Below are 27,757 nucleotides of genomic sequence, written 5' to 3' on the forward strand. Positions count from 1 at the left end.
TATTTAGCTGTATGATGCAGGGAACTCAGACCTGGTGCTCTGTAAGGAGCTAAAGGGGTGGGATGGGATGGGAAGTGGGAGGGAAGCTCAAGAGGGAAGGGGACATATGTATGCTTATGGCTGACTCATGTTTATGTATGGCAGAAACTAACACAATATTGTAAAGCAATTATCCTCCAATTAAAAATAGAGTAAAAAAGAAAAAGATATATTCTTATTTATTTCAGCTGAGTCCCAAGATAGTAGGGGTGATTCTGTCTGCTGATGAGGCAGAGACATCAAAGCTCTTTAGCCCTGCCTCAGTGTCCAGCTCCCTATGGAGAACAGCCCTTGACAACTCTGTCAAAGGATCCTGTCAAAGATTATAACTAGGGTGTTGAAGTTAGATTATTTTGTTTTAAAATGTTTTTCTGTAGGCTTTTCCAAGCTATAAAACACTTTGAGCATGACATTGTTTTACATATATAAAACAGTCACAAAATAGCATTGTACAAAAGCATGTGCTTTTTCAAAGCATTCAATAAATATTGATGCCATTAGGATGAGGGTAAGGAGAAGAGAATGCTTTGGTTCAAAAACATTAGAGATTCTAAAAAGAGAGAAAAATTATAGAGGAAAGGTTTTTTAGCTAAAATGGGTTTGGTGAAATTACTTAAGGAAAAAAATATAATATGAAATATCCCAGAGTAAAAAATAATGATAGAAAATCTTGATTCGTTGAGCAAAACTTTCATTTATGTCATGATATTTTCTGTACCAAATATAAAGAAGATAAAGAAAATCCATCTTGTCAGCACAATGTTGAGCAACTTAATTTTGAATTATTCAAGTAGATGTGGAAACAACAAAATTTACCTTGTTGTAAAACTCTCTATAGTCACTTTTATATTTGGCTATCCAATCATTTTTTCCCTTTATGACTTTTTGTTTATTGATTATTTTAGGACACAAGAGATGAAGATAATGAAACTAAGGCCAGCAGTATGAGTAAATTGATGGGGACAAGAGAGAAAGTCACTAAACTACATATTTCTTCAACTGAAGTAGAAGAAATGGATATATCCAATTCAAAAGGTATCTTACCATTATAATTCCTCAAGAATATGTTATCAAAGACAATCTCTATCTGGTCTCTTTTTCATAACGCGTTTTTCTTTTTTTTTAGAGGAAGCAAAAAATTAAAGCATGTAAGAATTAAAGATTTTAAAATGTAAAAAATAAAAAACTAAAAAATAAAAAAATTAAAAAATAAAAAATAAAAAATAAAAAATAAAAACATGCAAAGTTGAAAAAAAAAAAAAACTTACCCCTACATAGGCAGCATAAAGGATGAACATATATGTTTACAATATAAATATATAAAATGATAAATATATATGTATATATATTTAGAATTTAAAGGGAGATAGAACTAAGATAGTAGTAGGGGAAAGAGAGAACTGAAGGAACATATGAGTAAAAAGAGAGCATATTTCTGCTCTGAGAATGAGTGCAAAGATCATTACTGAGGCAAGCCACAGTAAAGGAGTGGCTCATGTTTTCATACCACATTTTGGAATTCCAAATAGACTCCAGTGAATTTGAAACAGCATTGAACCTAGGAGTTAGTTTGGACAGCACTCTCAATTCAGGAACAGTAGTGTTCTAAGGCAGGGGCAGTAAGAATGGTCAGTGCATAGCAACAATAAAATGCAGTCAGACTTTTGTAGAGTTTATTACTCTTAAAATTCTTTGCAGACAATGCATCTCCATATGGCTTGCAACTAGGATGAACTACCCCTATGGCCCCTTATTTGATATGTCACTGCCTAGAAATAAATTATTTTCTTAAGTATTCCTCTTCATATCATATTGAAAGACAGTTGAAAACAGTTTCAACATGTTTTAACACTTTTCTTACTTTTTTAAAAATTGTAAATATAGTTGATTTACAATATTGTGTTAGTTTCAGGCATATAAAAATGTGATTATACAGAGTGAAGTAAGCCAGAAAGAAAAACACCAATACAGTACACTAACACATATATATGGAATTTAGAAAGGTGGCAATGATGACCCTGTATGTGAGACAGCAAAAGAGACACACATGTGTAGAGCGGACTTTTGGACTCTGAGAGAGAGGGAGAGGGTGGGATGATTTGGGAGAATGGCATTGAAACATGTACACTATCATGTAAGAAATGAATCGCCAGTCTATGTCCGATGCAGGATACAGGATGCTTGGGGCTGGTGCACGGGGATGACCCAGAGGGATGTTATGGGGAGGGAAGTGGGAGGGGGGTTCATGTTTGGGAACGCATGTACACCCGTGGTGGATTCATGTCATTGTATGGCAAAACCAATACAGTATTGTAAAGTAAAATAAAGTAAAAATAATTTTTTTTAAATGTGATTCAGTTATATACAGTTTTTCTAATTATTTTCCGTTATAGTTTATTACAAGATATTGAATATTGTTCCCTTTGTTATATAGTAAGTCCTTGTTGCTTACATGTTTTATATATAGTGATATGTGTCTATCTGGAGAAGGAAATGACAACTCACTCCAGTATTCTTCCCTGGAGAATCCCATGGCCAGAGGAGCCTGCAAGGCTATAGTCCATGGGATTGCAAAGAGACGGACACAACTGAAGAGACTTAACACACACATATGTGTTTGTTAATCCCTTACTCTTATTTTATTTTCCCTTCCCACTCTCCCTTTCCCTTTTGGTAGCCAAAAGTTTGTTTCTGTGAATACCATAAATCTGCTACAGAAAATATAATTCTGTTTGTGTTTTATATATAGATTCATCTTTTTTTTTTAGATTCCACATATAAGTGATATATATTTGTCTTTGTCTGATTTACTTCACTCAGTAGGATGATCTCTACGTCCATACATGTTTCTGCAGATAGCAATATTTATTTATTCATTTATTTATTTATATATTCGGCTGAGTAATATTTCATTGTCTGTGTGTGTGTGTATGTGTATCCATATATGTGTATATATATATTTCGGAGAAGGCAATGGCAACCCACTCCAGTACTCTTGCCTAGAAAAATCCCATGGACGGCAGAGCCTGGTGGGCTGCAGTCCATGGGGTCGTGAAGAGTCGGACACGACTGGACGACTTCACTTTCACATTTCACTTTGATGCATTGGAGAAGGAAATGGCAACCCACTCCAGTGTTCTTGCCTGGAGAATCCCAGGGACAAAGCAGCCTGGTGAGCTTCCATCTATAGTATCACACAGAACTGGACACGACTGAAGCGATTTAGCAGCAGCAGCAGCGCTTGTATATGTATATATATATGGTTGGTGCAAAAGTAATCGCGGTTTTGCCAGTGTCGAACTTTGCTGCTTGATGTTAGAACACATTCTTAAATAAATGTGGCTATGTTATACATTATTTTAATGCACTTTTTTTGCTAATGACATTACTTGTTATGTATTTTATATTCATTTTAGACTATGGAAATGATGTTACACAAAAAGCAAATTCAAGAGATTTTCTTATTCAAGTGCAAAATGGGTCATAAAGCAGCAGAAACAACTTGCAGCATCAACTCATTTTGTCCAGAAACTGCAAATGAACGTATTGTGCAGTAGTGGTTCAAGTAGTTTTACAAAGGAGATGAGAGCCTTGAAGATGAGGGGCATAGTGGCCAGTCATCTGAACTTGACAACAGTGAATTTTGAGAAATCATGGAAGCTGATCCTGTTACAACTAGACAAGAATTTGTCAAAGAACTCAAGTTTGACCATTTGCTTCATTCAGGATTTGAAGCAAATTGGAAAGGTGGAAAGGCTCAATAAGTGAGCTGACTGAAAATGAAAACAAATCGTCTTTTGAAGTGTCCTCTTCTCTTCTTCTACACAATGACAATGAATCATTTCTCGATCAGATTGTGATGTGAGGTGAAAAGTGGATTTTATATGACAGCCAGTGATGACCAGGTCAGCGACTGGATGGAGAAGAAGCTCCAGTGCACTTCCCAAAGCAAAACTCACAGCAAAAAATGTGCTGCTGGTCTGACCCACTACAGCTTAATGAATCCTGGCAAAATCATTATATCTGAGAAGTATGCTCAGCAAATCGATGAGATGCACCAAAAGTTGCAACTCCTGGTTGCATTGGTCAACAGAAACGCCCCAATTCTTCTCCATGCCAACACCCTAATGCACATCACATAACCACTGCTTCAAAAGTTGGATGAATTGGGGTACGAAGTTTTGCCTCATCCACCATATTCACCTTACCTCTTGCCAACTGACTACTACTTCTTCAAGCATCTCAACAACTTTTTGAAGGTAAAATGCTTCCACAATCCGTAAGAAGCAGAAAATGCTTTCCAAGAATTCATTGAATCCCAAAGCGTGGTCTTTTGCACTACAGGAATAAAGAAACTTATCTCTCATTCACAAAAATGTGTTGATTGCAATGGTTCCTATTTTGATTAATAAAGATGTGTTTGAGTTTAGTTATAATGATTTAAACTTTGTGGTCCAGACCCACAATTACATTTGTACCAACCTACTAATATTCCAGTAATACCTTCCAGAGACACTTGAAGGGCACAGACAAAACTTTGTGTGCCTCAGGACCCAGGGGCAGGAGCAGTAACCACAAGAGACTGAACCAGGCCTGCCCGTGAGTGTTTGAAGGTCTCCTTCAGAGGCATGGGTCAGCAGTGGCCTGCTGTGGGGACACAGGCACTGGCTTCAGGAGTCCTGGGAGGAGTGGCGTATGGCATAAGCCCTCTTGGAGGAGGTTGCCACTAGCCCCACCGTAGAGCCACCAGGTGGACGATCCACAAATTGCAGAAAAATATCAAAGAAGCTCTCACACTGTTGCAAAAGTTCTAGGCCCCACCACAGACTTCCTAACCTGGGAATCCAGCAAAAGGCTAAGAATACCAAGGAAATCTGATGTGAAGGTCAGCAGGATTTGATTACAGAACTTCCACAGGACTGAAGAAACAGAGACTATTGGAGAGTACAAACAAAACCTTGTGTGCACCAGGACCTAAGAGAAAAGAGTAATGAACCTACAAGAGACTGAGCCAGACTTGCCTGTGAGTGTTTGGGAGTCTCCAGTGGAGGTGTGGGTTGACAGTGGCCTGCTTCAGGGTCAGATACACTGGCAGCAGTATTCCTGGGAGGCACAGTGTGCTGGTATAAGTCTTTTGGTCAGATCAAACTACAGGAAGCGGACAACCCCATCACTAAGCAGAAAATTGGATTAATGATTCACTGAGCATGGCCTGCCAGAACAAGTCCCTCTGCCTACCAAAACAAGACCCAGTTTTTGCCACAGCCAGTCTTCTCATCAAGAAGCTTCTAAAAGCCTCTTATCCTCATCCATGAGAGGACAGAGAGAATGAAAACCACAGTCAGAAAACTAACCAAAATGATCATATGCATCACAGATTTGTGTAACTCAATGAAACTATGAGCTATGCCATGCAAGACCACCTAAGATGAATGGGTCAAAATAGAGAGTTCTGACAAAATGTGGTCCCCTGGAGAAGGGAATGGTGAACCTCTTCAGCATTCTTGCTTTGAGAATCCCATGAATACTATGAAAAGGCAAAAAGATATGACACAAAAGATATGAAAGGTGTCAGTAGGTGTCCAATATGCTACTGGAGAAGAGCAGGGAAATAGCTCCATAAGGAATAGAGGCTGAGCCAAACCAGGCAACCACAATGCCCAGTTGTGAATATATCTGATGGTGTAAGTGATGATGATGCTGATGCTGTAGAAAGCAATGTTGCAAGGAACCTGGAATGTTAGGTCCACGAATCAAGGAAAATTGGAAGTAGTCATACAGAAGATAGCAAGAGTGAATCAAAATTTTAGAAATCAGTGAACTAAAATGGATGGGAATTGGCAAATTTAATTCAGATGACCAATACATCTACTACTGTGGGTAAGAATCACTTAGAAGAAATGGAAAAATCCTCACAGTCAACAAAAGACCCAAAATGCAGTAATTGGGTGCAATCTCAAAAATGACAGAATGATCTTGGTTCATTTCCAAGGCAGACCATTCAGTAACACAGTAATCCAAGTCTATGCTTCAACCAATGATGTTGAAGTGCAATGGTTCTTGGAGACCTACAAGACCTTCTAGAACAAACACCAAAAAAAGATGTCCTTTTCGTCATAGGGGATTGAAGTGCAAATGTAGGAAGTCAAGAGATACCTGAAGTAATAGGCAAGTTTGGCCTTGGAGTACAAAATGAAGCAGATCAAAGGCTAACAGAGTTTTGTCAAGAAAATGCAGTGGTCATGGCAAACACTTTCTTCAAAAAACACGAGGGATGACTACACATGGACATCACCAGATGGTCAATACTGAAATCAGATTGATTATATTCTTTGCAGCCAAAGATGGAGAAGCTCTACACAATCAGCAAAATAAGACTGGGAGCAAACTGTAGCTCAGATCATGAACTCCTTATTGCCAAATTCAGACTTAAATTGAAACAGTAGGGAAACCACCTACTTAGGTCAATCAGATATGACCTAAATCAAATCCCTTATGATTATACAGTTGAAGTGACATATGGATTCAAGGGATTAGATCAGGTAAACAGAGTGCCAGAAGAACTATGGATGGAGGCTTGTAACATTGTATAGGAGATGGTGATCAAAACCATTCCCAAGAAAAAGAAATGACACAAGAGAAAATTGTTTTCTGAGGAGGCCTTACAATCAGCTGAGGAAAGGAAAGAAACAAAATGCAAAAGAGAAAAGAAAAGGATATATCCATTTGAATGCAGAATTTCAAAGAATGACAAGAAGAGATTAAAAAGCCTTTTTAACTGAACAATGCAAAGAAATAAAGGGAAAACAATAGAATGCAAAAGACTAGAGATTGCTCAAGAAAATCTAGAGCTACCAATGGAACATTTCATGCAAAGATGGGCACAATAAAGGACAGAAATTATATGGACATAATGGAGTAGAAGATATTAAAAAGAAGTGGCAAGAATACACAGAATTATATAAAAAAGTTCTCAATTACCCAGATAACTATGATGGTGTGATCACTCATCTAGAGCCAGACATCCTGGAGTGCAAAGTCAAGTGGGTCTTAGGAAGCATCACTATGAACAAAGTTAGTGGAGTCGGAGTTGATGACATTGCTGAGCTATTTCAAATCCTAATAATGATGCTGTGAAAGTGCTGCATTCAATATGCCTGCAAATTCGGAAAACTCAGCAGTGGAAACCAGACTGGAAGAGATCAGTTTTCATTCCAATCCCAAAGAAGGGCAATGCCAAAGAATATTCAAATACTGTGCCATTATACTCGTTTCACGTGCTAGCAAGGTAAAGCTCAAAATCGTTCAAGTTAGGCTTCAACAGTACGTGAATTGAGAACTTCCATATATATAAGATGGATTTAGAAAAGGCAGAGGAACCAGAGATCAAATTGCCAACATACTTCAGATCACAGAAAAATCGAGAATTTTTTAAAAAAACATCTATTTCTGCTTCAGTGAATATGTCAAAGCCTTTGACTGTGTGGGTCACAACAAGCTGCGGAAATTTTTGTTTTTTTAATTAGAATACCAGACCTCCTTACTTGTCTCCTGAGAAGCCTGTATTCAGGTCAAGAAGCAACAATTAGAATGAGATATGGAATCATGGACCGGTTCAAAATTGGGAAAGGAGTCTGTCAAGGTTGTATATTGTCAGTTTGCTTATTTAACATATGCAGAGTACATCATGCAGTATAATGGGCTGGATAAATCTCAAACTGGAATCAAGATTGCTGGAAGAAATACCAATAACTTCAGATATGCAGGTGACACCACCCTTATGGCAGATAGTGAAGAAGAAGTGAAGAGCCTCTTGACAAAGGTGAAAGAGGAGAATGAAAAAGCTGGCCTAAAATTCACCATTCAAAAAGCTCAGATCATAGCATCTAGTCCCATCACTGCATGGCAAATAGATGGGGTAAAAGTGGAAAAGTGACAGACTTTATTTTCTTGGGCTCCAATCTCACTACAGATGGTGACTGGAGCCATGAAATTAAAAGATATATGCTCTTTGGAAGAAAAGCTATGACAAACCTAGACACTGTTAAAAAGCAGAGGCATCACTCTGGTAGCAAAGGTCAAGTATGGATGTGATATTTGGACCATAAAGAAGGCTGAGCGCCAAAGTATTTAAGCTTTCAAGCTGTGTTGCTGGAGAAGATTCTTGCGAGTCCTTTGGGAAGCAAGGAGATTAAACCAGTCAATCCTAAAGGAAATAAACCCTGAATATTCATTAGAAGGGCTGATGCTGAAACTGAAGCTCCAATACTTTGGCCACTTGATGTGAAGATCTGACTCACTGGAAAAGACCATGATGCTGGGAAAGATTTAGGGCAGGAGAAGGGGGTGACAGAGGGTCAGATGCCTAGATGGCATCATTGGACATGAATTTGAGGAAACTCCACGAGATAGTAAAGGACAGATAAGCCTGGAGTGCTGCAGTCCATGGGATTACAAAGAGTTGCGACTGAGCGACTGAACAACAGCAACAAATATTCCACTGTATTTATCCCACTCCAGTATTCTTGCTTGCAAACACTCATGAACAGAAGAACCTTGTTGATATGGTCCATGGGGTCCCAAAAGAGTCAGATATGATTTAGTGACTAAACAACAAAACAAAGCTTCGGGGGTTTCCCTTGTGGCTCAGTGGTAAAGAATCCACCTGCCAGTGCAGGAGACACAGGCTTGATCTCTCAGTTGGGAAGATCCCCTGGGGAAGGAAGTGGAAACAAATTCATTCCAGTTTTCTCGCCTGGGAAATCCCAGGGAGAGATGAACCTGGCAGACTACAGTCCAGGGGGTTAAAAAAAGAGTTGGACATGACTGCAACTAAGAAACAAACAACAACATATACCATACTTTCTTAAGCTAGTCATACATTAGGGGCATTTGTGTTGTTTCCATGACTCAGTTCAGTTCAGTTAAGTCACTCAGATGTGTCTAACTCTTTGCGACTCCATGGACTGCAGCACGCCAGGCCTCCCTGTCCATCACCAACTCCCAGAGTTCACTCAAACTCATGTCCATCCAGTCGGTGATGCCATCCAGCCATCTCATCCTCTGTCGTCCCCTTCTCCCCCCACCTTCAATCTTTCCCAGGATCAGGGTCTTTCCAAATGAGTCAGTTCTTCACATCGTGTGGTGAAAGTATTGAAGTTTCAGCTTCAGTATCAGTCCTTCCAATTAATATTCAGGATTGATTTCCTTTGGAATAGACTTATTGGATCTCCTTGCAGTCCAAGAGACTCTCAAGAGTCTTCTCCAACACCACAGTTCAAAAGCATCAAGCTGATTTCTTCAGCACTAAGCTTTCTTTATAGTCCAACTCTCACATACATACAAGACTACTGGAAAAACCATAGCTTTGACTAGACAGACCTTGACTGGCAAAGCAATGTCTGCTTTTTAATATGCAGTCTAGGTTGGTCATAAATTTTATTCCAAGGAACAATTGTCTTTTAATTTCATGGCTGCAGTCACCATCTGCAGTGATTTTGGAGCTCCCCAAAAAGTATCTCACTGTTTCCACATGTATTTGCCATGAAGTGATGGGACCAGATGTCACGATCTTACTTTTCTGAATGCTGAGTTTTCCACTTTTGTCAAGAGGCTCTTTAGTTCTTCTTCACTTTCTGCCATAAGGGTGGTGTTATCTGCATATCTGAGGTTATTGATATTTTTCCTGGCAATCTTGACTCTAGCTTGTGCTTCACCCAGCCTAGTATTTCTAATGAGGTACTCTGCATATAAATTAAATAAGCAGGTGACAATATACAGCCTTGACGTACTCCTTTCCCAACCTGGAACCAGTCTGTTGTTCCATGCTTCCTGACCTGCATACAGACTTCTCAAGAGGCAGGTCAGGTGGTCTGGTATTCCCATCACTTTTAGAATTTTCCAGAGTTTGTTTTGGTCTAAACAGTCAAAGGATTTGGCATAGTCAACAGAGCAGAAATAGATGTTTCCTGGAACTCTCTTGCTGTTTCAATGATCCAATGGATGTTGGCAATTTGATCTCTGGTTTCTCTGCCTTTTCTAAAACCAGCTTGAACATCTTGAAGTTCACAGTTCACATACTGTTAAAGCATGACTGGAAGAATTTTGAGCATTACTGCTAGCGTGTGAGATGAGTGCAATTGTGTGGTAGTTTGAGCATTCTTTGGCATTGCTTTTCTTTGGGATTGGAATGAAAACTGACCTTTTCCAGTCCTGTGGCCACTGCTGAGTTTTCCAAATTTGCTGGAATATTGAGTGGAGCACTTTCACAGCATCATATTTCAGGATTTGAAATAACACAACTGGAATTCCATCACCTCCACCAGCTTTTTTTATAGTGATGCTTTCTAAGGCCCACTTGACTTCACATTCCAGGATATCCGCCTCTAGATCAGTGATCACACCATTGTGATTATCCAGGTCATGAAGATCTTTTTGTATAGTCCTTCTGTGTATTCTTGCCACCTCTTCTTAATATCGTCTGCTTCTGTTAGGTTCATACCATTTCTGTCCTTTATTATGCCCATCTTTGCATGAAATTTTCCCTTGGTATCTCTAATTTTCTTGAAGAGATCTCTAGACTTTCCCATTCTATTGTTGTTCTCTATTTCTTTGCACTGATTGCTGAGGAAGGTTTTCTTATCTCTCCTTGTTATTCTTTGAAACTCTGCATTTAGATGGGTATATCTTTTCTTTTCTCTTTTGCCTTAGCTTCTCTTCTATTCACAGCTATTTGTAAGGTTTCTTTAGACAACCATTTTGCCTTTTTGCATTTCTTTTCCTTGTCTAGACTATTGTAAATAGTTCTGTTATGAACACTGTGGTACACGTATCCTTTCAAATTAAAACTTTCGTCTTTTCTGAATATGTGACCAGGAGTGTGATTGTTGGATCTTATGGTAGCTCTATTTTTAATTTTTTAAGGAGCTTCCATATAGTTTTCCAATAATGGCTGCACCCATTTTCCCATCCATTATTTTCCCACCAACAGTATAAGAGACTTCACACTCTATCAAATATTTCTTTGTAGAAATTTTGGTGATAGACATTCTGACTGCTGTGATATGATACCTCACTGTGTTTTTGATTTGCCATAATTGGTGATTATAATCATAATTGGTGAAGTTAAGCATCTTTTCATTTGCCTGTTGGCTATGTGGATGTTCCTTTGGAGACATGTCTACTTCATTTTGCACAAATGCCCATACTACCCAAAGTAATCTGCAGATTTAATCAGAACCTTATCAAATTATCCAGGAAATTTTTCACAGAACCAGAACAAACAACTCTAAAATTTATATGGAACCAAAAAAGACTCAGTCTTGCCAAAGTCCTGAGGAAAATGTACAAGCTGGAGGTCTAATCCTTTAAGATTTCAGACAATATTGCAGAGCTACAGTAATCAAAACATCATGGTATTGGCACAAAAACAGGCAAACAGATCAATGGAACAGAATAGAGAGCCTAGAAAGAAATCCACATACCTAAGGTCAATTAATCTTTGTCGAAGGAGGCAAACCTATATAATGGAAGGGAAAAAAAAGTCTCTTCAGCAATTGGTGTTGAGAAAGCTGAACAGCTGGATATAAATCGATGAAATTAGAACACTCCATCACACCATACACAAAAACAAACTCAAAATGGTTTAAAGACCTAAATATAACATGACACAATAAAACACCTAGAAGACATAAATTGTGACAATATTTTCTTACATCAGTCAATATTTTCTTTAGAGCAAAGCAAAAGAAGTAAAAACAAAAATAAACAAATGGTATCTATAAATTTAAAAGCTTTTGCACAGCAAAGGAAACCATCAACAAAACACAAAAGACAATCTATGGAATGGGAGAAAATATTTGCAATGACATGACAAACACAGGATTAATATCAAAAATATTTACATAACTCAATATCAAGAAAACAACCTAATCAAAAATGGGCAGAAGGTCTTAACACTTTTTTTTTTGTTTGTTTCTACAGAAAAAATAGAAACCTCAGAGTGTGCCACCAACAAACCAGTCATGGTGCCTGGCTCTCCTGAATCTCATTTGACACCAGATGACAAGGACTCCAAAGATCAGACAGTAGTGATAAAACCATTGCCCCTTCCAACATTAATCAATGCTCCTGGTGGTGAATTTCACCCAAACTCCAGTGATACTGGTAAGGACTATGGAACAAACTCTTTTATGGATGTAGCCACTAATCTCAAATTTGTATCTGAGTTAATGATAATGTGATGTTGGATGTTATCTTGGGAGTCAGAATACTTGCAATTTATACACCTATCACTTTATAAAAATGCTTTAGGTTTCTTTGCCCAGTAGGCTGCTCACCTGAAAAATGAAGAGTTGCAATGGATGATCTCTCAAGTCTTTTCTAAAAGTGAAAATCTGTTATTCTATTTTTTTTTTTTAGTTTTTAGATTCTATTCCCATACAGGTCATTGTAGATTATTGAATAGAGTTTCCTGTGCTGCACAATAGGTTCATTGGTCATCTGTTTTATATATAGTAAAGAAGGCAATGGCACCCCACTCCAGTATCTTTGCCTGGAAAATCCAATGGGCGGAGGAGCCTGGTAGGCTGCAGTCCATGGAGTCGCTGAGTTGGACACGACTGACCAACTTCCCTTTCACTTTCCACTTTCATGCACTGGAGAAGGAAATGGCAACCCACTCCAGTGTTCTTGCCTGGAGAATCCCAGGGACGGGGGACCTTGGTGGGCTGCAGTCTATGGGGTCACACAGAGTCGGACACGACTGAAGTGACTTGGCAGCAGCAGCAGCAGCAGTGCATATATGTCAATCCCAGTCTCCCAAGTTACCCATCCCCCATTCCCTGCTTAATATCCCTGTTTATTTTCTATATCTGTGACTCAATTTATGTTTTGTTAATAGGATCATTTTTACCTTTTTTTTTGTTTCTCATATAAGCAATATAATACGATATTTGTTTTTGTCTGACTTACTTCACTCAGTATAACAATTGTTAGTTCATCCATGTTGCTACAAATGGCATTATTGCATTCTTTTTTATAGCTGAATAATTATCATTGTATATATGTGCCACCTCTTTACCAATTCCTCCGTGAATGGATATTTAGTATTGCAAGTAGTGCTGCAATGAACCTTGGGGGTGAATGTATCCTTTTGAATTATGTTTTTTTCTGGATATATGCTCAAGAGTGGGACTATTGGATTATATGGTAGCTCTGTTTTCAGTCTTTAGGGAATTTCCATAGTGTTCTTCATAGTGGCTGTACCAATTTACATTCCTATCAACAGTGTAAAAGGATTCTCTTTTCTCCATACCCTCTCCAGCATTAATGTTTGTAGGTTTTTTGAAGATGGCCATTTTAATTGGTGTGAGGTGATACCTTATTTTAGTTTTGATTTGCATTTGCCTAATAATTAGTGATATTGACCATATTTTCATGTGCCTCTTGGCCATCTATATGTCTTCTTTGAAGAAATGTCTATTTAGATCTACTTATTATGTGATTAAGTTGTTTGTTTTTATATTGAGCTGCATGTGCTTTTTGCATATTTTGGAGATTTGTCCCTTGTTTGTTGCTTCATTTGCAGATATCTTCTCCCATCCAGTGAGTTGTCTTTTCTTTTTGCTTATGGTTTTCTTTAGTGTGTAACAGTTTTTAAGTTTAATTAATTCTCATTTGTTTATTTTTGTTTTAATTTTTATTACTCTTGGAGGTGTATCAAAAAAAGATAATGCTATGTCAGAGAGTGTTCTGCCTATGCTTTTCTCTAAGAGTTTTTTTCAATGTAGTTCTGAAAATCCTAGCCACAGCAATCAGAGAGGAAAAAGAATGCAAACTGGAAAAGAAGTAAAAATATCAGTTTTTGCTGAAGACATAATACTATACTAAGAAAATCTTAAAGATGAAACTATTAAAATTCATGAGTGAATTCAGTAAAATTGAAAGATACAAAATTAATACACAGAAACCTCTCTCATTTCTACCCATTAGCAATGAAAAACCAGAGAAAGAATTAAGGAAACAATACAATTTACCATCACATCAAAGGGAATAAAATACCTTTGAATAAACTTACCTACAGAGACAAAATACCTGTACTCTGAAAACTATAATATACTTATAACAGAAATTGAAGATGACACAACAGATAGAAAGATATAACATGTTCTTGGATTGGAAGAATCAATATTGTCAAAATGACTACTGAAGCCAATCTTCAGATCCAAAGCAATCCCTATCAAATTACAAACAGCATTTTCACAGAATTAGAATGAAAGTTTTCACAATTTGTATGGACACACAAAAGACTCCAAATGGCCAAGGACAATCTTGAGAAAGAAAAAGAGATTCTTCCAAACTCTGTTCCCTGACTTCAGACTATAGTGTTGTATTTGTTTAGTCACTATGTCTTGTCTGACTTGTTTGCAACCCTATGGACTGTAGCCAGCCAGGATCCTGTATCCATGGGATTTCCCAGGCAAGAATACTGGAGTGAGTTGCCATTCCTTCTCCATGGGATCTTCTTAATCCAAGGATCGAACCCATGTCTCCTGCATTGGCAGGCAGATTCTTTACCACTGAGCCACCAGGGAAGCCCTCAGACATAGTACAAAGCTACAAATAAAAATAGTATGTTACTGTCACAAAAACAGAAATATAGATCAATGCAACTGGATAAAAAGCCTAGAGATAAACCCACATACCTATGGTTATTTAATCTGTGAAAAAGGAGGCAAGAATATACAATGGAGAAAAGATAGACTCTTCAGTAAGGGGTGCTGAGAAAGTTGGACAGCTGCATGTAAAAGAATGAAATTAGAACCCTACACACACACACACACACACACACACACACACAAAACCAACTCTAAATTGATTAAAGACCTAAAATTAAGGTCAGATACTAGAAATTCTGCTATTATAAATTCTTGGGTTATCAACAATAATATAGCTATTTTGGCTTATGAGTGAATTGGTCAAAAAATTGGGATCCTTGAGATAGACACTAATTTAAAATAGTTTAAAAGCTATTTATTCCACATGGGAATTCATAATGAAAAGACTGAAGAAACAAGGCTTGGAAAAGTAAAAATATATCAGGGTGTGAGGTTAGAAGTACAGTGTCTACCAGCTGTTCACACTTCTGACACCAGTTTCAAAATGAGATGTTCCTTAATTTTTTTTTTTTTTTTTTTTTTGTGATTGGCTACAAGAATTCAGAACTCACGGAAAGCTATTATGCTCAAGATTATGGTTTTTTTTACAGTGAAAAGAAATGCAGATTAAAGTCAATCAATGGAAAAGATTCATGATAAAGTGTCCAACGAATTGTAGCTCCCATTTGTTCTCTCCTAATGAAGACATGGACAGCACTATTCTCTTGGCAATGACTTGCAACAAAGTAATTGAAGTATTGCAACCAGGGACACTTACCTGAGCCTTGGTGTGCCCAGTTTTTATTGGAGCTCCACGGTCGACTCCACAGTCAGCTCCAAACAGCTGATCTCAGTCTCCAGGCCCACTGGGGTCAAGTTGATACCACGTGACTCAATAATAAATGACATTGCTGGACTTTCTACTTTGGCCACAGACCAAAGACATCCTGTCCTCATCAGACAGGACATCCTAAGGGATTATATATTACCCATCAGGGCTAAGTGTAAAGGCCAGAGCTCTTTAGGAGCAAGGTAAAATTCTCTATTACATACAAAGCCTAAGCATGACAGAGGCAAAGTGTGAACACTATCAAGACTCCATATATATTAGTTTTCTGTTGTCTATGAACAAATTTATCTTTTTAAAAGAACGCAATTCATTATATCACAGTTATGTACACTAGAAGTTTGGGCTGGCACAGTTGATTTCTCTACTTCAAGTATGGCAAAGCCAAAGTCAAGGTGTTGTCCATCTCAGATTTTAGCCAGAGACTCTAAGAAGCAATACACTTCCAAGACCATTTAGATTGTTGGGAGAACACTGTTCTTTGCAGTCACTGGACTGAGATTTCTGGTTCCTTTTTGCCTGCCAACTGGTGTGGCTCTTAGCTCCTGGAAGCCTCTGGTTCTTTATCTCTGAGCCAGTTGTGCCTCAGATCCTTCTCATATTTGGAATTTCTCTAAACTCTTTTTCTTCCACACATCTTTTCTGCCTACAGCTGAATAAATTTCTCTCCTTTTAAGGGTTCACCAGAACCTGTTTTAAAGTCCATAACCTTAATTACATATGCAAAGACCCATTTTCCCTGTAGTTTAACATATTCTATAAGTTCCAGGGTTTAGTGTATCAACATCTTGGGGAAAACTCATATAATCTATCATCTCTATAATTCTCTGTGGCTTCATTAATTTCTCCATGAAGCAAAGAACATGAGCACCAACAGTCTCTAAGCATCAATGTCTATTATATTAATATAAATACCACAGAGGCCAGGCAGATAATGCTGATGAATGAAATTGGCTGGTGAGAATGTAGTGAGTGCAGGCTATGAGGAAACTAGAGCTGAGGATGACAAACTATGGCCAGATGCAAGCTCAGTTTACTGACCACTTTCAGTAAATAAACTTGTATTTTCTATGTCTCATTTTAGTCTATAATGACATAGATGACATGTCAACCAACACAGACTGCATGGTTTACAAAGCTGCAAATATTTACTATATACCCATTTACAGAAAACATTTGCCAACCCATGAATTAGAAGCTGCATACATACCCCATCTGAAGGCCACCCCAGAGTCCCAGCCAATGGTTGTGGTGGAGAAATGTTCACCCAGTGTTCCAAATTGTTCTCTTTCTTCAAGGGAAGCTTGAGCTCAAGATTTTTATATGAAATTTTCTAGTATGTATGTCAAATAATTTTTTAAAGTTTTCAAAATCCTAGGAAGGCTAATAAGAAAACATCTGGTGGTCTCATTAGCTCTTCCACAGTTTGTGGCTTTTGTTTTATGTAGTTTCAGCCATAAGAGAGAAATGGAATTTAGACTCAGTATCTGAGGAGAGAACTGTGTCATGAGCTCTCTTTGCACCAATCAACTATGACAAGGGGTGTAAATACAATTATTGATGGACTCAGTTTGGTTAATTCAGAATCTTCTGCTTTGGCCCAGAGATGGATTTTTTTATAGGCCCTAAGCATGAGAAAGTTCACAACTCCAAACAAACCACCAATAAATAATTTCAAAATAAATATTAAAGTCAATCCTTAAAATAAATGTAAGGAATTTCAACATGATATTTTCTTCTCTGTAATAACTACTTTGAATTTATTAAAACCTGTATTTTTTTCCAAGAAGCAATTCCCCCAACTCTGACTTTTTATTGTTTTTGTCCTGGTTTTTATGCCAGGTTATCCAAAATTTCCTCTATAAAAGAACAATGATTTAATTTATTAATTCTCTGAGAAGAAGAGAAAGGAAAACACCACCCAGGAGCCACACTATAAGAAAACAAATGACCCCCGAGCTGGCAAATTTCTCCCTGCTCTTCATCTTACATCTGGGAAGGGCTGACCAAAACATTTAATTGTAACTAGCAAGTATGATTTATTTGAAGAAAAGAAATTCAGACAATTCAGATTAGTTGATGCCTTGAAAATGAAATTTGATTGAATAAGGCTCTCATATTTGGTAAAAGAATTAAATTTATAAATTAAAAAAATTGATACTTAGGATACATATCAAAACATGTGATGCCAAATTTTACTTTTTAATTAGACAAGATCAAAGCACACAAGATGCATTCATTCATTAATTAAATCACATTAATTATTAAATTATGAAAGAAGTAGCCAGTGAGTGCCTGTGATATATCTGTCCTGCTATAGGTACTGGAGATATACCATTGAGTATATAAATAAATAAATAGGCAAGCTCTCCTGGAGCTGACATGAAAGTGGGGAAAGACAGTAAACATGTATTAAATAATATGGCAGGTGGTGAAGGAAATGGAAACTGGGCAGTATATTATTATAGGCTGAATTCTGTCTTCTCAAAATTGATATGTTGATGTCTTAATCCCTAGTACCTTAGAATATGACTAAATTTAAAGACACAGTGTTAAAAGACATAATTATTGTTGAATAATGCTGAACAAGGTCTGTTTCCCAAGGTTCCAAGTTAAGAAAGAAGTATATCAGGTTGTATATTGTCATCCTGCTTGTTTAAATTATATCCAGAGTATATCATGTGAAATGTTGTGTGAATGAAGCACAAGCTGGAATCAAGATTGCCAAGAAAATTAACAATAACCTCAGACATGCAGATGACACCACCCTTATGGCAGAAAACAAAGAAGGACTAAGGAGCTTCTTGATGAATGTGAAAGAGGAGAGTGAAAAAGCTGCCTTAAAACTCAGCATTCAAAACAACAAAGATCACGGCATCCAGTCACATCACTTCATGGCAAATAGACGGGAAAACAATGGAAACAGTGACAGACTTTATTTTCTTAGTCTCCAAAATCATGGCAGATGCTGACTGAAGCCATGAAATTAAGACACTTTCTCCTTGGAAGAAGAGCTATGACTAAACTAGACAGCATATTAAAAAGCAGAGACATTACTTTGCAGACAAAGGCCCAGCTAGTCAAAGCTATGGTATTTCCAGTAGTCATGTATGGATGTGAGTGTTGGACCGTAAAGAAGTTTCAGCACCAAAGAACTGATGCTTCTGAATATCAGTGTTCAGGTTGGAGGACCATCAGGACCACCAACAACATCATGTTGGTGTTGGAGGATTCTTGAAAGTTCCTTGGACTGCAAGGAGGTAAAACCAGTCAAGCCTAAAGGAAATCAATCCTGAATATTCATTGGAAGGACTGATGCCAAAGCCGAAGCTCTAATACTCTGGCCACCTGATGTGAAGAACTGACTCATTAGAAAAGACCCTGATGCTGGGCAAAATTGAAGGCAGGAGGAGAAAGGGATGACAGAGGATGAGATGATTGTATTGCATCACCAACTTGATGGACATGAGTTTGAGCAAGCTCTGGGAGATAGTAAGGGACAGGGAAGCCTGGTGTGCTGCAATCCATAGGGTTGGAAAGAGTAGGACACAACTGAGTGACTGGACAACAATGACAAGATCTGTAGGATGGGCCCTAATCCAATATGTCTGATGGGGTGTCTCAATAAGAAGGGAAGGTTAGGAAACATACATGCAGAGGGAAAACCATGTGAAGAAGATGGCCACCTACAAGCCAAGGAGCGAGGACTTCAGAAGAAACCAACCAATGCTGCTGACACCTTGATCTTGGATTTCTACCCTTCAGAACTGGAAGAAAATATCTGTTTAAGCCTCCTGGTCTGTGGTACTTGTTATGGCAGCTCTAGGTACACTCACTGCCCAGACATAGTGCAACTTGGTGATCTTAGACTGAATCAGAGGTTTTACCTGTCCACATTCTGATCAAATCTCATAGAATTAATACTTCAGGTGATCTTTTTCAGCACTTTCACCATGGTAAATTATCCCCCCTTTGTATTTGATGGCATGTTTATTGCCTATAGTTTTCTCACTCAATAATATAAAGCTCTATTAAGGTGTCATTCTTTTTCTGGCTGCTTCCTAGATATATGTCCAGTATAAATAGTATGTGGTAACAACAACAGCAACAATAAAAAACTATACTGAGTGGATAAATCTTTTTTTTTAATTTTAAAATAACATACATTTATTGTAGTAATTTTTTTGAGTGGAAAACATTTATATAGATTTTTTAATGCAAAGCAATATATGTTCAGCATGTACATATGTTGTAAAAAATTAAAACATACAGGAAAAGATACACACAAACTTCAAAATAGTAGTAATTTTAGAAGACACAGATAAAGCAAAGAACTAGATTATCTGCGATTGTATTATTCGTGAATCAGTAAGATGACTTTATTTCTTTAATAAGAGTTCTATGTTGTTAATGTATTTATATTTACATATAATTACTTATTACATTTAAAATACTGATTATCTGAAATTTTCCATATTTTAAAATGCCTATATATTTTATTTTCTTTAAGGGGAATTATTCATTTTGGGCACAACACCCAATAGTTAATAATAGGTTGGAAACACAGAAACTGCTTATTTAGCGTAAAACAATGTAACTGCTAGAGCTTGTTTGTGTTAAATAGAAGGTAGTTATAAAGCCTGTGGAGCCTCAGAGAAGCCAAATTTATCATTGACAAGACAGCATTCTTAATATATTTGCATAGATAGAACAAGTAACTTGTTTTCCACATGCTTCATATACTTAAAATCTACTTAAGCTGTATTTTTAAACTGTCAGTCTTTTGGTTTAAAAGCCTAACTACATCTCAAAAAATGATATTCAAGCATCGTTTTAAAATTACAGCTGTTCAATGTCAGTGAAATGGCCACCCACTCCGGTATTCTTGCCTAGAGAATCCTGTGAACAGAGGAGCCCGTTAGGCTGCCGTCTTTGGGGTCGCACAGAGTCAGACACGACTGAAGCATCTTAGCAGCAGCAGCAATATCAGTGATATGATAGATTGATATATTCGGATTCAGACATGATCATGGTACCATTACCTGAGTTAGAGTAGTTGTGCCAAGTTGATAGAGTCAAAAAGCATTGATATGGTGCTTATTGTCTACCTGAAACTCTTAAGTAACTTGTTTAATCATCACAACCAGCCCATGAAGTAGGTAATATTTTGTCAGGGAGAAAGCTGAGGCACATAAGAAAGCCGAGATAAGAAAAGTCACCAAAGCAAAGGCAGGATATGGAGGGAGGCAGATGAGCTTCAGTGTTTGTGCCAAATCATTACAGTCTGTTGCCTCACCTAAAAGTTCAGACAGTATCTAACATTTGTGATGCATGCTGTGGGTCTGAGCTTTCTATATGCTTTTCATACATTCAGTTGTTTTATGGTATTGAGCCACCACTGGGAATCAAAAGGTCTGGATTCCAGTTTCAATTTTGGTGAAGGACAAAGAGTGTGTTTCAGGGAACCTGGCTGTACTTTTCTGGGATTCAAGCTAATGAATTGGTTAAATTAGATGATTTATCTCCAAAGTCTCTTCTAATTCTAAAGTTTTAAAATCTGTAGACTATCTTAAAAGTCATGAAATGAATACATATTTTTTAGTTTTCAAGTTTTTTAAACTGAACACTCAGTCTATATTTTTCATCTTCTACATTCTCATTCTTGAAAAAAAATTGTATTTAAATTTTATTTACTTCTTTTAAATGAAACAAAGATGAATATTTTTAATAATAAAAGGTAAAGAACCTCCATGCAGTGTCAAAAACCTGGATTTGATCCCTGGGTTGGGAAGATACCTTGGAGAAGGGAAATGCTACCCACTCCAGTGTTCTTGTCTGGAGAATTCCATGGACTACACAGTCCATGGGTTTGAAAAGAGTCGGACATGACTGCATGACTTCCATTTCATTCACAAAGAAAATAGACATGATAAACCATTAGACACATTAACAACAAAGAAACAAAGACACATAAAGGAAAAATCAGAAGAAATATATGGGAAAAGAAAAAATATATAACCATAGTGAGACATTAACATTTCTCTAAGAACATTTTGTTAAGTGCAGAAAAAATAAGAATAGGAGCCTCTTGAATGTTGCTATTAATAATTTAAATATAACAGATTTATATTTAGCTAATTTATATTAATCATATCCTACACAAATATATTTAAAATTTTGTATCTCATACCTTGTTATTAGATGTCCATAGGACATTTAGAAAAACTGGCAAAAAGATAAAAATTACTGAATTTCAAACAGTAGAATTCTTTTTTGTGTGTGATTCAGTTATACATATACATGTTATTTTTGAACTTATTTTTCATTTTAGATTATTGCAAGATATTGACGATAGTTCCCTGTGCTATACAGTAAACCTTTGTTGCTTGTTGCATATCTATTTTTTAAAATTAAAAATGTAGCATTCTATTCATACTAAGTCAAACAAAAAACACTTCTATATTCTCATTTACACAAGTTTTGAATTTAACAAATAGATGTAGATATCTTAGATTCAGATGCTATTATAAAGATATAAAGTCATTTTGCCAAAGAAAAGGAAATAAAAAAGCAAACCAACAGAAAATAAACAAAAACAAATAATTTTACCTTTAATATTACAGTAACTTTTTATTTGGGGAATACCAGAACACATTATTGTTCCCCTAGGAGCTAAATGTATACTTTCAGCTTCCAAACAGCATTTATTTACCCAATAGAAATGCAAAGCTAATTATAATTAATACTGTTAATTTTAGTTCTGCCTTGAATAATTACACTTCAGAGAGCTATCATTTTTCCTCTTATTGCAGTTATAAAATTATGATTTGTTTAATATGAGAAAATTATGACAGAAGACTTAGGAGTAAATATAAAAAGAAATTTTGATGACTTAATAAATATCATTAAGTTTTCAAAAATAGTGAAGCTCAAAGAAGCTCAAAGTCTTTTCAGTGATACTTATCTGTATATATCTTACATGGTGCCACAGCAGTGAGGGAAATATATTTTAATTTCTGTAAGCAAAGACATTTTCACTAAGTATTTCCAGTAAGTACTTCTGTTTATTTAAGCAAATACTCTTAGACTGAACCCCATCCCAAGTGATAATCTCTTAGGCTGTTTAGAGACTATGTTCTCAGGAATATGGCAAAGGCAGGCTAAGAAAGGTAAAATCTCCAGCTCTAAGGCAAAGACATGGAAACATGATGCTTTTGTTAATTATCATAATGACTAATTCCCTATTCTTTAGCCTCATTTTACTTCTCAGTTCATCATGACTTAATGATTCAGATAATTTTTTATTTTATAGATAACACCAGGGACAACACTCGAGTTTCTACTGCACCTCAACTCTCCTCTAGAATGAAGCACATTAAACAAGAGATGGCCAAAAATCACCTTCAATTTGTGCGATTTGAAGCAACAGACCTCCATGGTGTGTCCAGGTCTAAGAGTATCCCTGCACAATTTTTCCAAGTGAGTTTTACAAGTAGTTATGACTGAATGTCGTTTCATTCAATTCATGTGCAAGTGAATGGTCCTTATTACTCTTTCTAATTTTATTGTACTCTAAACAACAATTCAAACTGAAAACCAATCTAACCTTTGTTTGATATGAGAAAACTGTGACAGAAGACTTAGAAGCAAATATAAAAAGAAAGTTTGATGACAATAAATATTATTGTTTTCAAAAATAATATTAAGAAATACTGCATTTTCAGATATTTGAGACTTGAGTTTGTTTTTTTTATTTTATATCATGTGTTTATTTTAATAACTGATTACTGTGTTATTAAAACATTTCTTAAGAAGGGACATCAGTCAGTATTATACAAAAGTATCAAAAATAAGCATCCCTAAAGGTTATTATTTAAATATTACTTTCAATATTAAATTGTAATTTTCTAATTTGCTTTACACTGAGTAAAACTGGAATTTTTCAAAACATTTTTATGGAGTTCCAAATAAGTCAAACATGTATCTTAAAAAAATTATTTAGATCTGCCTACACATATATGCATGAAATTTATATATACAGGTCCTTGAGTAGGTTGAAAAATTAAACAGTCATTGAATAGTGCTTGACTTATCAACTTTATTACTGGTAAAGGCAGATTCAGATCACACAAGTCAAATGACATTTGAAAATGTGTAGAGATGGTGAAAAGTGAAGGAGGCAGTGACTCAATACCAAATGCAGAAGAGTCACCTCTTCTAGTACCAGCTGCTCCTCAGTAGCCATGCTCTTTGAGATTTAGAGGTAATATAAAAACTAAATTGGCTTGCAGAATTAACCTCACCATGTTCACTGACATCATGGGAACTGAACTTTACAGTTAGCTTTTTCTCTACCCATTACTGTAAATTTCAACACATGAAACCTTATTGATATTCCTACCACACAATTTCTCGAAAAAATTTTGTGTCAATTCAACTTCATACTTCATTATTTCCCAGTTGTGTGGTACATAGAAAAGTTAAATAAAAACTAAATCATTGAATCCAACAAGCATTTGACCAGAAGATGTGTCAGCAATCATTTAGTCTAACACTTGTTTCACAGATATGGAGGCTGAGGCATGCATATAGCACCATGACCTGCCTAACTTCACACAAGCAATTAATGACAAAGTTAGGACTAGAGATAGAGTGGGTGATACTCAAGTCATGCTGACTTGAAGGCTATAACATTCTGGAAACTATAACTTAGGTGCACATTCATGGGCAAGTTTTTTGGAACTCTGTGCCTATGAGGTAGTTTGCTCATTAGTGGACTGTAAAGGTGAGTGATGAGAGAAGTGCCATGGTCAGCAACCCTGGCTCCTCTGTCCCATGTGTCCTGTGTGTGATCACAGTCAGCTCTCTGAGAAGGACTGCAGATTGCCTACTGACTCTTTTTGGAGGATTACAATAGAATGAGTTGAAATAAAGCCTTATCTGCAGTATTAGCAACTATGCCATGTGATAAAATGTGATTTTATAAGTACTTTGGGTTATGATCATTTCAAATAATTCCTTTAGATTTTACCTTTTTTCATTTGCCATAAAGACATTTTCTTTATTGCTATAGCTTTTATTTATGAGTGCTGTTTGCATGATCATATAAAGTCTCCAAAGGCTAAAGTTTAAAGCTATTGACTTGTTTATAAATTACCTTTGAGAATATTATTTTAAACTATTTAAAATGTATCTGTAGTAAGCTAGTTTCAACTAACAGATGAAGCATGTATTTTTTTCTCATTAGTAATGCTCTCCCACTCCCACTTCCCATCCCCCAACTTTTTTGTTTGGTTTCAAGTTTCAAAAGTTTATTGCTCTGTCCTTTAACTTATTTAGGAAAAAGTGATTCATGGTGTTTACATGCCCCGAGGTTATCTTGAATTGATACCAAATCCTAAGGACAATGAAGTGGATCACATTAGAGCAACGTGTTTTAATAGTGACATAGTCCTGATGCCAGAGCTATCAACCTTCAGAGTTCTACCGTGGGCCAAGAGAACAGCCAGGGTGATCTGTGACACGTTCACTGTGACCGGGGAGCCTCTTCTGACCTCCCCAAGGCACATCGCCAAAAGGCAGCTGAGCCAGCTGCAGGATGCCGGCTTCTCCCTGCTCTCTGCTTTCATCTATGATTTTTGCATTTTTGGTGTACCTGAAATTATCAATTCAAAAACCATATCTCTTCCTGCTTCAGCACTGCTAAATAATCATGACCAGCCGTTCATTCAGGAACTTGTGGATGGTTTGTATCACACTGGGGCCAATGTTGAGAGCTTTTCCTCCTCTACCAGGCCTGGCCAGATGGAAATCTGTTTTCTGCCTGAATTTGGCATCAGTTCAGCTGATAATGCGTTTACCCTCAGAATGGCTGTCAAAGAAGTGGCAAGGAAGTATAATTATATCACCAGCTTTTTCATCGAGACTGGATTCTGTAACTCAGGAATTTTGTCGCATAGTCTCTGGGATGTCGATGAGAAGAAAAACATGTTCTGTAGCAGTTCTGGAATTGAGCAGCTCACGATTCCTGGGAAAAAATGGTTGGCAGGCCTCTTGAAGCACTCTGCTGCCCTTAGCTGCTTGATGGCCCCTGCTGTTAGCTGCAGGAAACGCTACTCTAAGGAGAGTAAAGACCTGAAGGAGAGTGTGCCAACAACGTGGGGGTACAATGATAACAGCTGTGCTTTTAATGTTAAGTGTCATGGTGAGAAAGGCACTAGAATAGAAAATAAACTGGGCTCAGCCACAGCAAATCCTTACCTGGTGCTGGCCGCCACTATTGCTGCAGGCTTGGATGGACTTTGCAGCGATGATGGTGTTTTGTTTGGTCCAGAGAACAGCACAGACCTTCATCAGGCCAAACCTTCTGAGATCCCTTTAAAACTGGAACATGCCCTCATGGCACTAGAGGAAGATCAATGTCTGAGACAGGCTCTAGGAGAAACTTTTATTCGGTATTTTGTTGCCATGAAGAAATATGAGTTGGAAAATGAAGAAACAGATGCTGAGAGAAATAAATTCTTAGAATATTTTATTTAGAGTGGAACCCTTAACTATTTCTGTAGCAGTGTGAGTTTTTTTAAGTTGCTGATTTGCCAGAAAGAAAAGATGGAGTTTTCTAATAACAATAAGACCACAAATGCTTTCTCTCTTTTTTGTTCCATGAAATATTTGAAGATGACATGGGGCTACTGGGAGGATTCTAATAGAAACAAACAATAAAGTTGTGGTGCAACAGTGATGTGCAAACCCAACAAGTCTTGATCATTGCCTCTGTGTACGTTGGTTGACCTAGACACAAATACTCAAGGTTGTTTCTTTTTTTTTTTGGGGGGGGGGGCGGGGGGGCAGGAAACACATATATTTACACAATAAAAAAGACTTAAGAGTTAGAAAACAAAATTTAAATGATTAAAAATACAGTGAAGTGATTTTCAATTATACAAACAGATTGTGACTGCTAAGGAAACAAAGATATTTACTGATATAATCTCATTCATATTGCAGATCTATTTTTCAAACATCATTGTGATGTTTCCAAATGATTTAATTAAGATTTTCAAAAATATGTGATGATGACAAATTAGCAGAAGTTTTCACATATGTCCCATTTCTTTCTACTCTGCATCACCAGCTCCTGAAAGTCTAAGGATGTTCAAGGTTGTAATGCCCACAAGAAATGGATTTTGAGCTGGGAACAATGAGATCAAACATTTAAAAGCAGGAAAAATCTTTCTTTAAGCCATATCTTGTGTAGAAACCTAATGCATAGAATACAGATGAAATGGAGATGGACTGGGATAGGTGGGCTCTGCCTGGTTTGTACCAGTCTTTGGAAATTCCAAAGATACCTCTAGTGCTTTGTAAAGTGCAAGAATAGCTGCCTTGATAACCAGGGCACTGTTTCCAGCTAAAATTGCCTTTAAATTACCAATTCTCCTACTGTCATAGGCTGGTATCTTCCCAGGCAATATTAAATGTTCTAAACATTTGTTTGAATGAGATACTATTGTAACTATTACTAAAGTTTAGCTCCTTTGGGAAGGAAATTAAATATCAACCTACTAACAAACAAAACCTTATTCCACTGCTTAAAATCAAATAGGAAATTTTATGTTCAATTAAAACTATGATCTCATTTTAGACAGCAAACACACAGTCAGAGGATTAGAATATGACTCAGATCTTCCTAATTCAAATCCATGAAAGTGAAAAGTGAAAAAGTGTGAAAGTGTTAGTTGCTCAGTTATGTCTGATTCTTTGCCACCCAATGGATTGTAGTGAAACCAGGCTCCTCTGTCCATGGAATTCTCTAGGCAAGATTACCTTCCTTACCCAGGTGTCTAACCATGGTCTTCCATGTTGTGGGCAGATTTTTTACCATCTGTACCGCCAGGGAAGCCTCAAACCCTTGAAACTGTCAACTAAAAAAATTAGTAGGGAGTTATTTTATTTTGTTGTAATGTTAAGGACTCCGAGCCCAGGAGGCAGTATCTCAATAGCCCTGAGAAAACTGCTCCAAGGAGGCAGGAGAGGGAGTCAGAATATATACAAATTTGCAACAAAGGGGGCAGGTAGTCTGAATATCAAAGATTATTGTTAAGTAAACAAGTAAGGAAAACCAGGTATCCAGTTAGGGAATTTAGTATTCTTCTATTTATGGGAAGATGCAAGTTTCTGGGCTCACTGAATTTACTCCTTTCATGTGTACTTC

The 27,757-nt window shown here is 36.9% G+C and overlaps 1 protein-coding gene across 1 annotated transcript; it reads left to right on the forward strand.

The window, feature by feature from the left end:
- Positions 1-541: 541 nt before the first annotated feature.
- On the forward strand, positions 542-26,082 carry LGSN (lengsin, lens protein with glutamine synthetase domain). Its single transcript, XM_042242704.1, is given in 6 exon segments — positions 542-547; positions 945-1,074; positions 11,985-12,048; positions 12,050-12,204; positions 22,856-23,022; positions 24,883-26,082. Coding segments are annotated over 6 exon segments (1,722 nt in total).
- The last annotated feature ends 1,675 nt before the right edge of the window (positions 26,083-27,757 follow it).

This window comes from Ovis aries, chromosome 2, assembly GCF_016772045.2.
Source record: "Ovis aries strain OAR_USU_Benz2616 breed Rambouillet chromosome 2, ARS-UI_Ramb_v3.0, whole genome shotgun sequence".
Classification (NCBI taxonomy): Eukaryota; Metazoa; Chordata; class Mammalia; order Artiodactyla; family Bovidae; genus Ovis; species Ovis aries.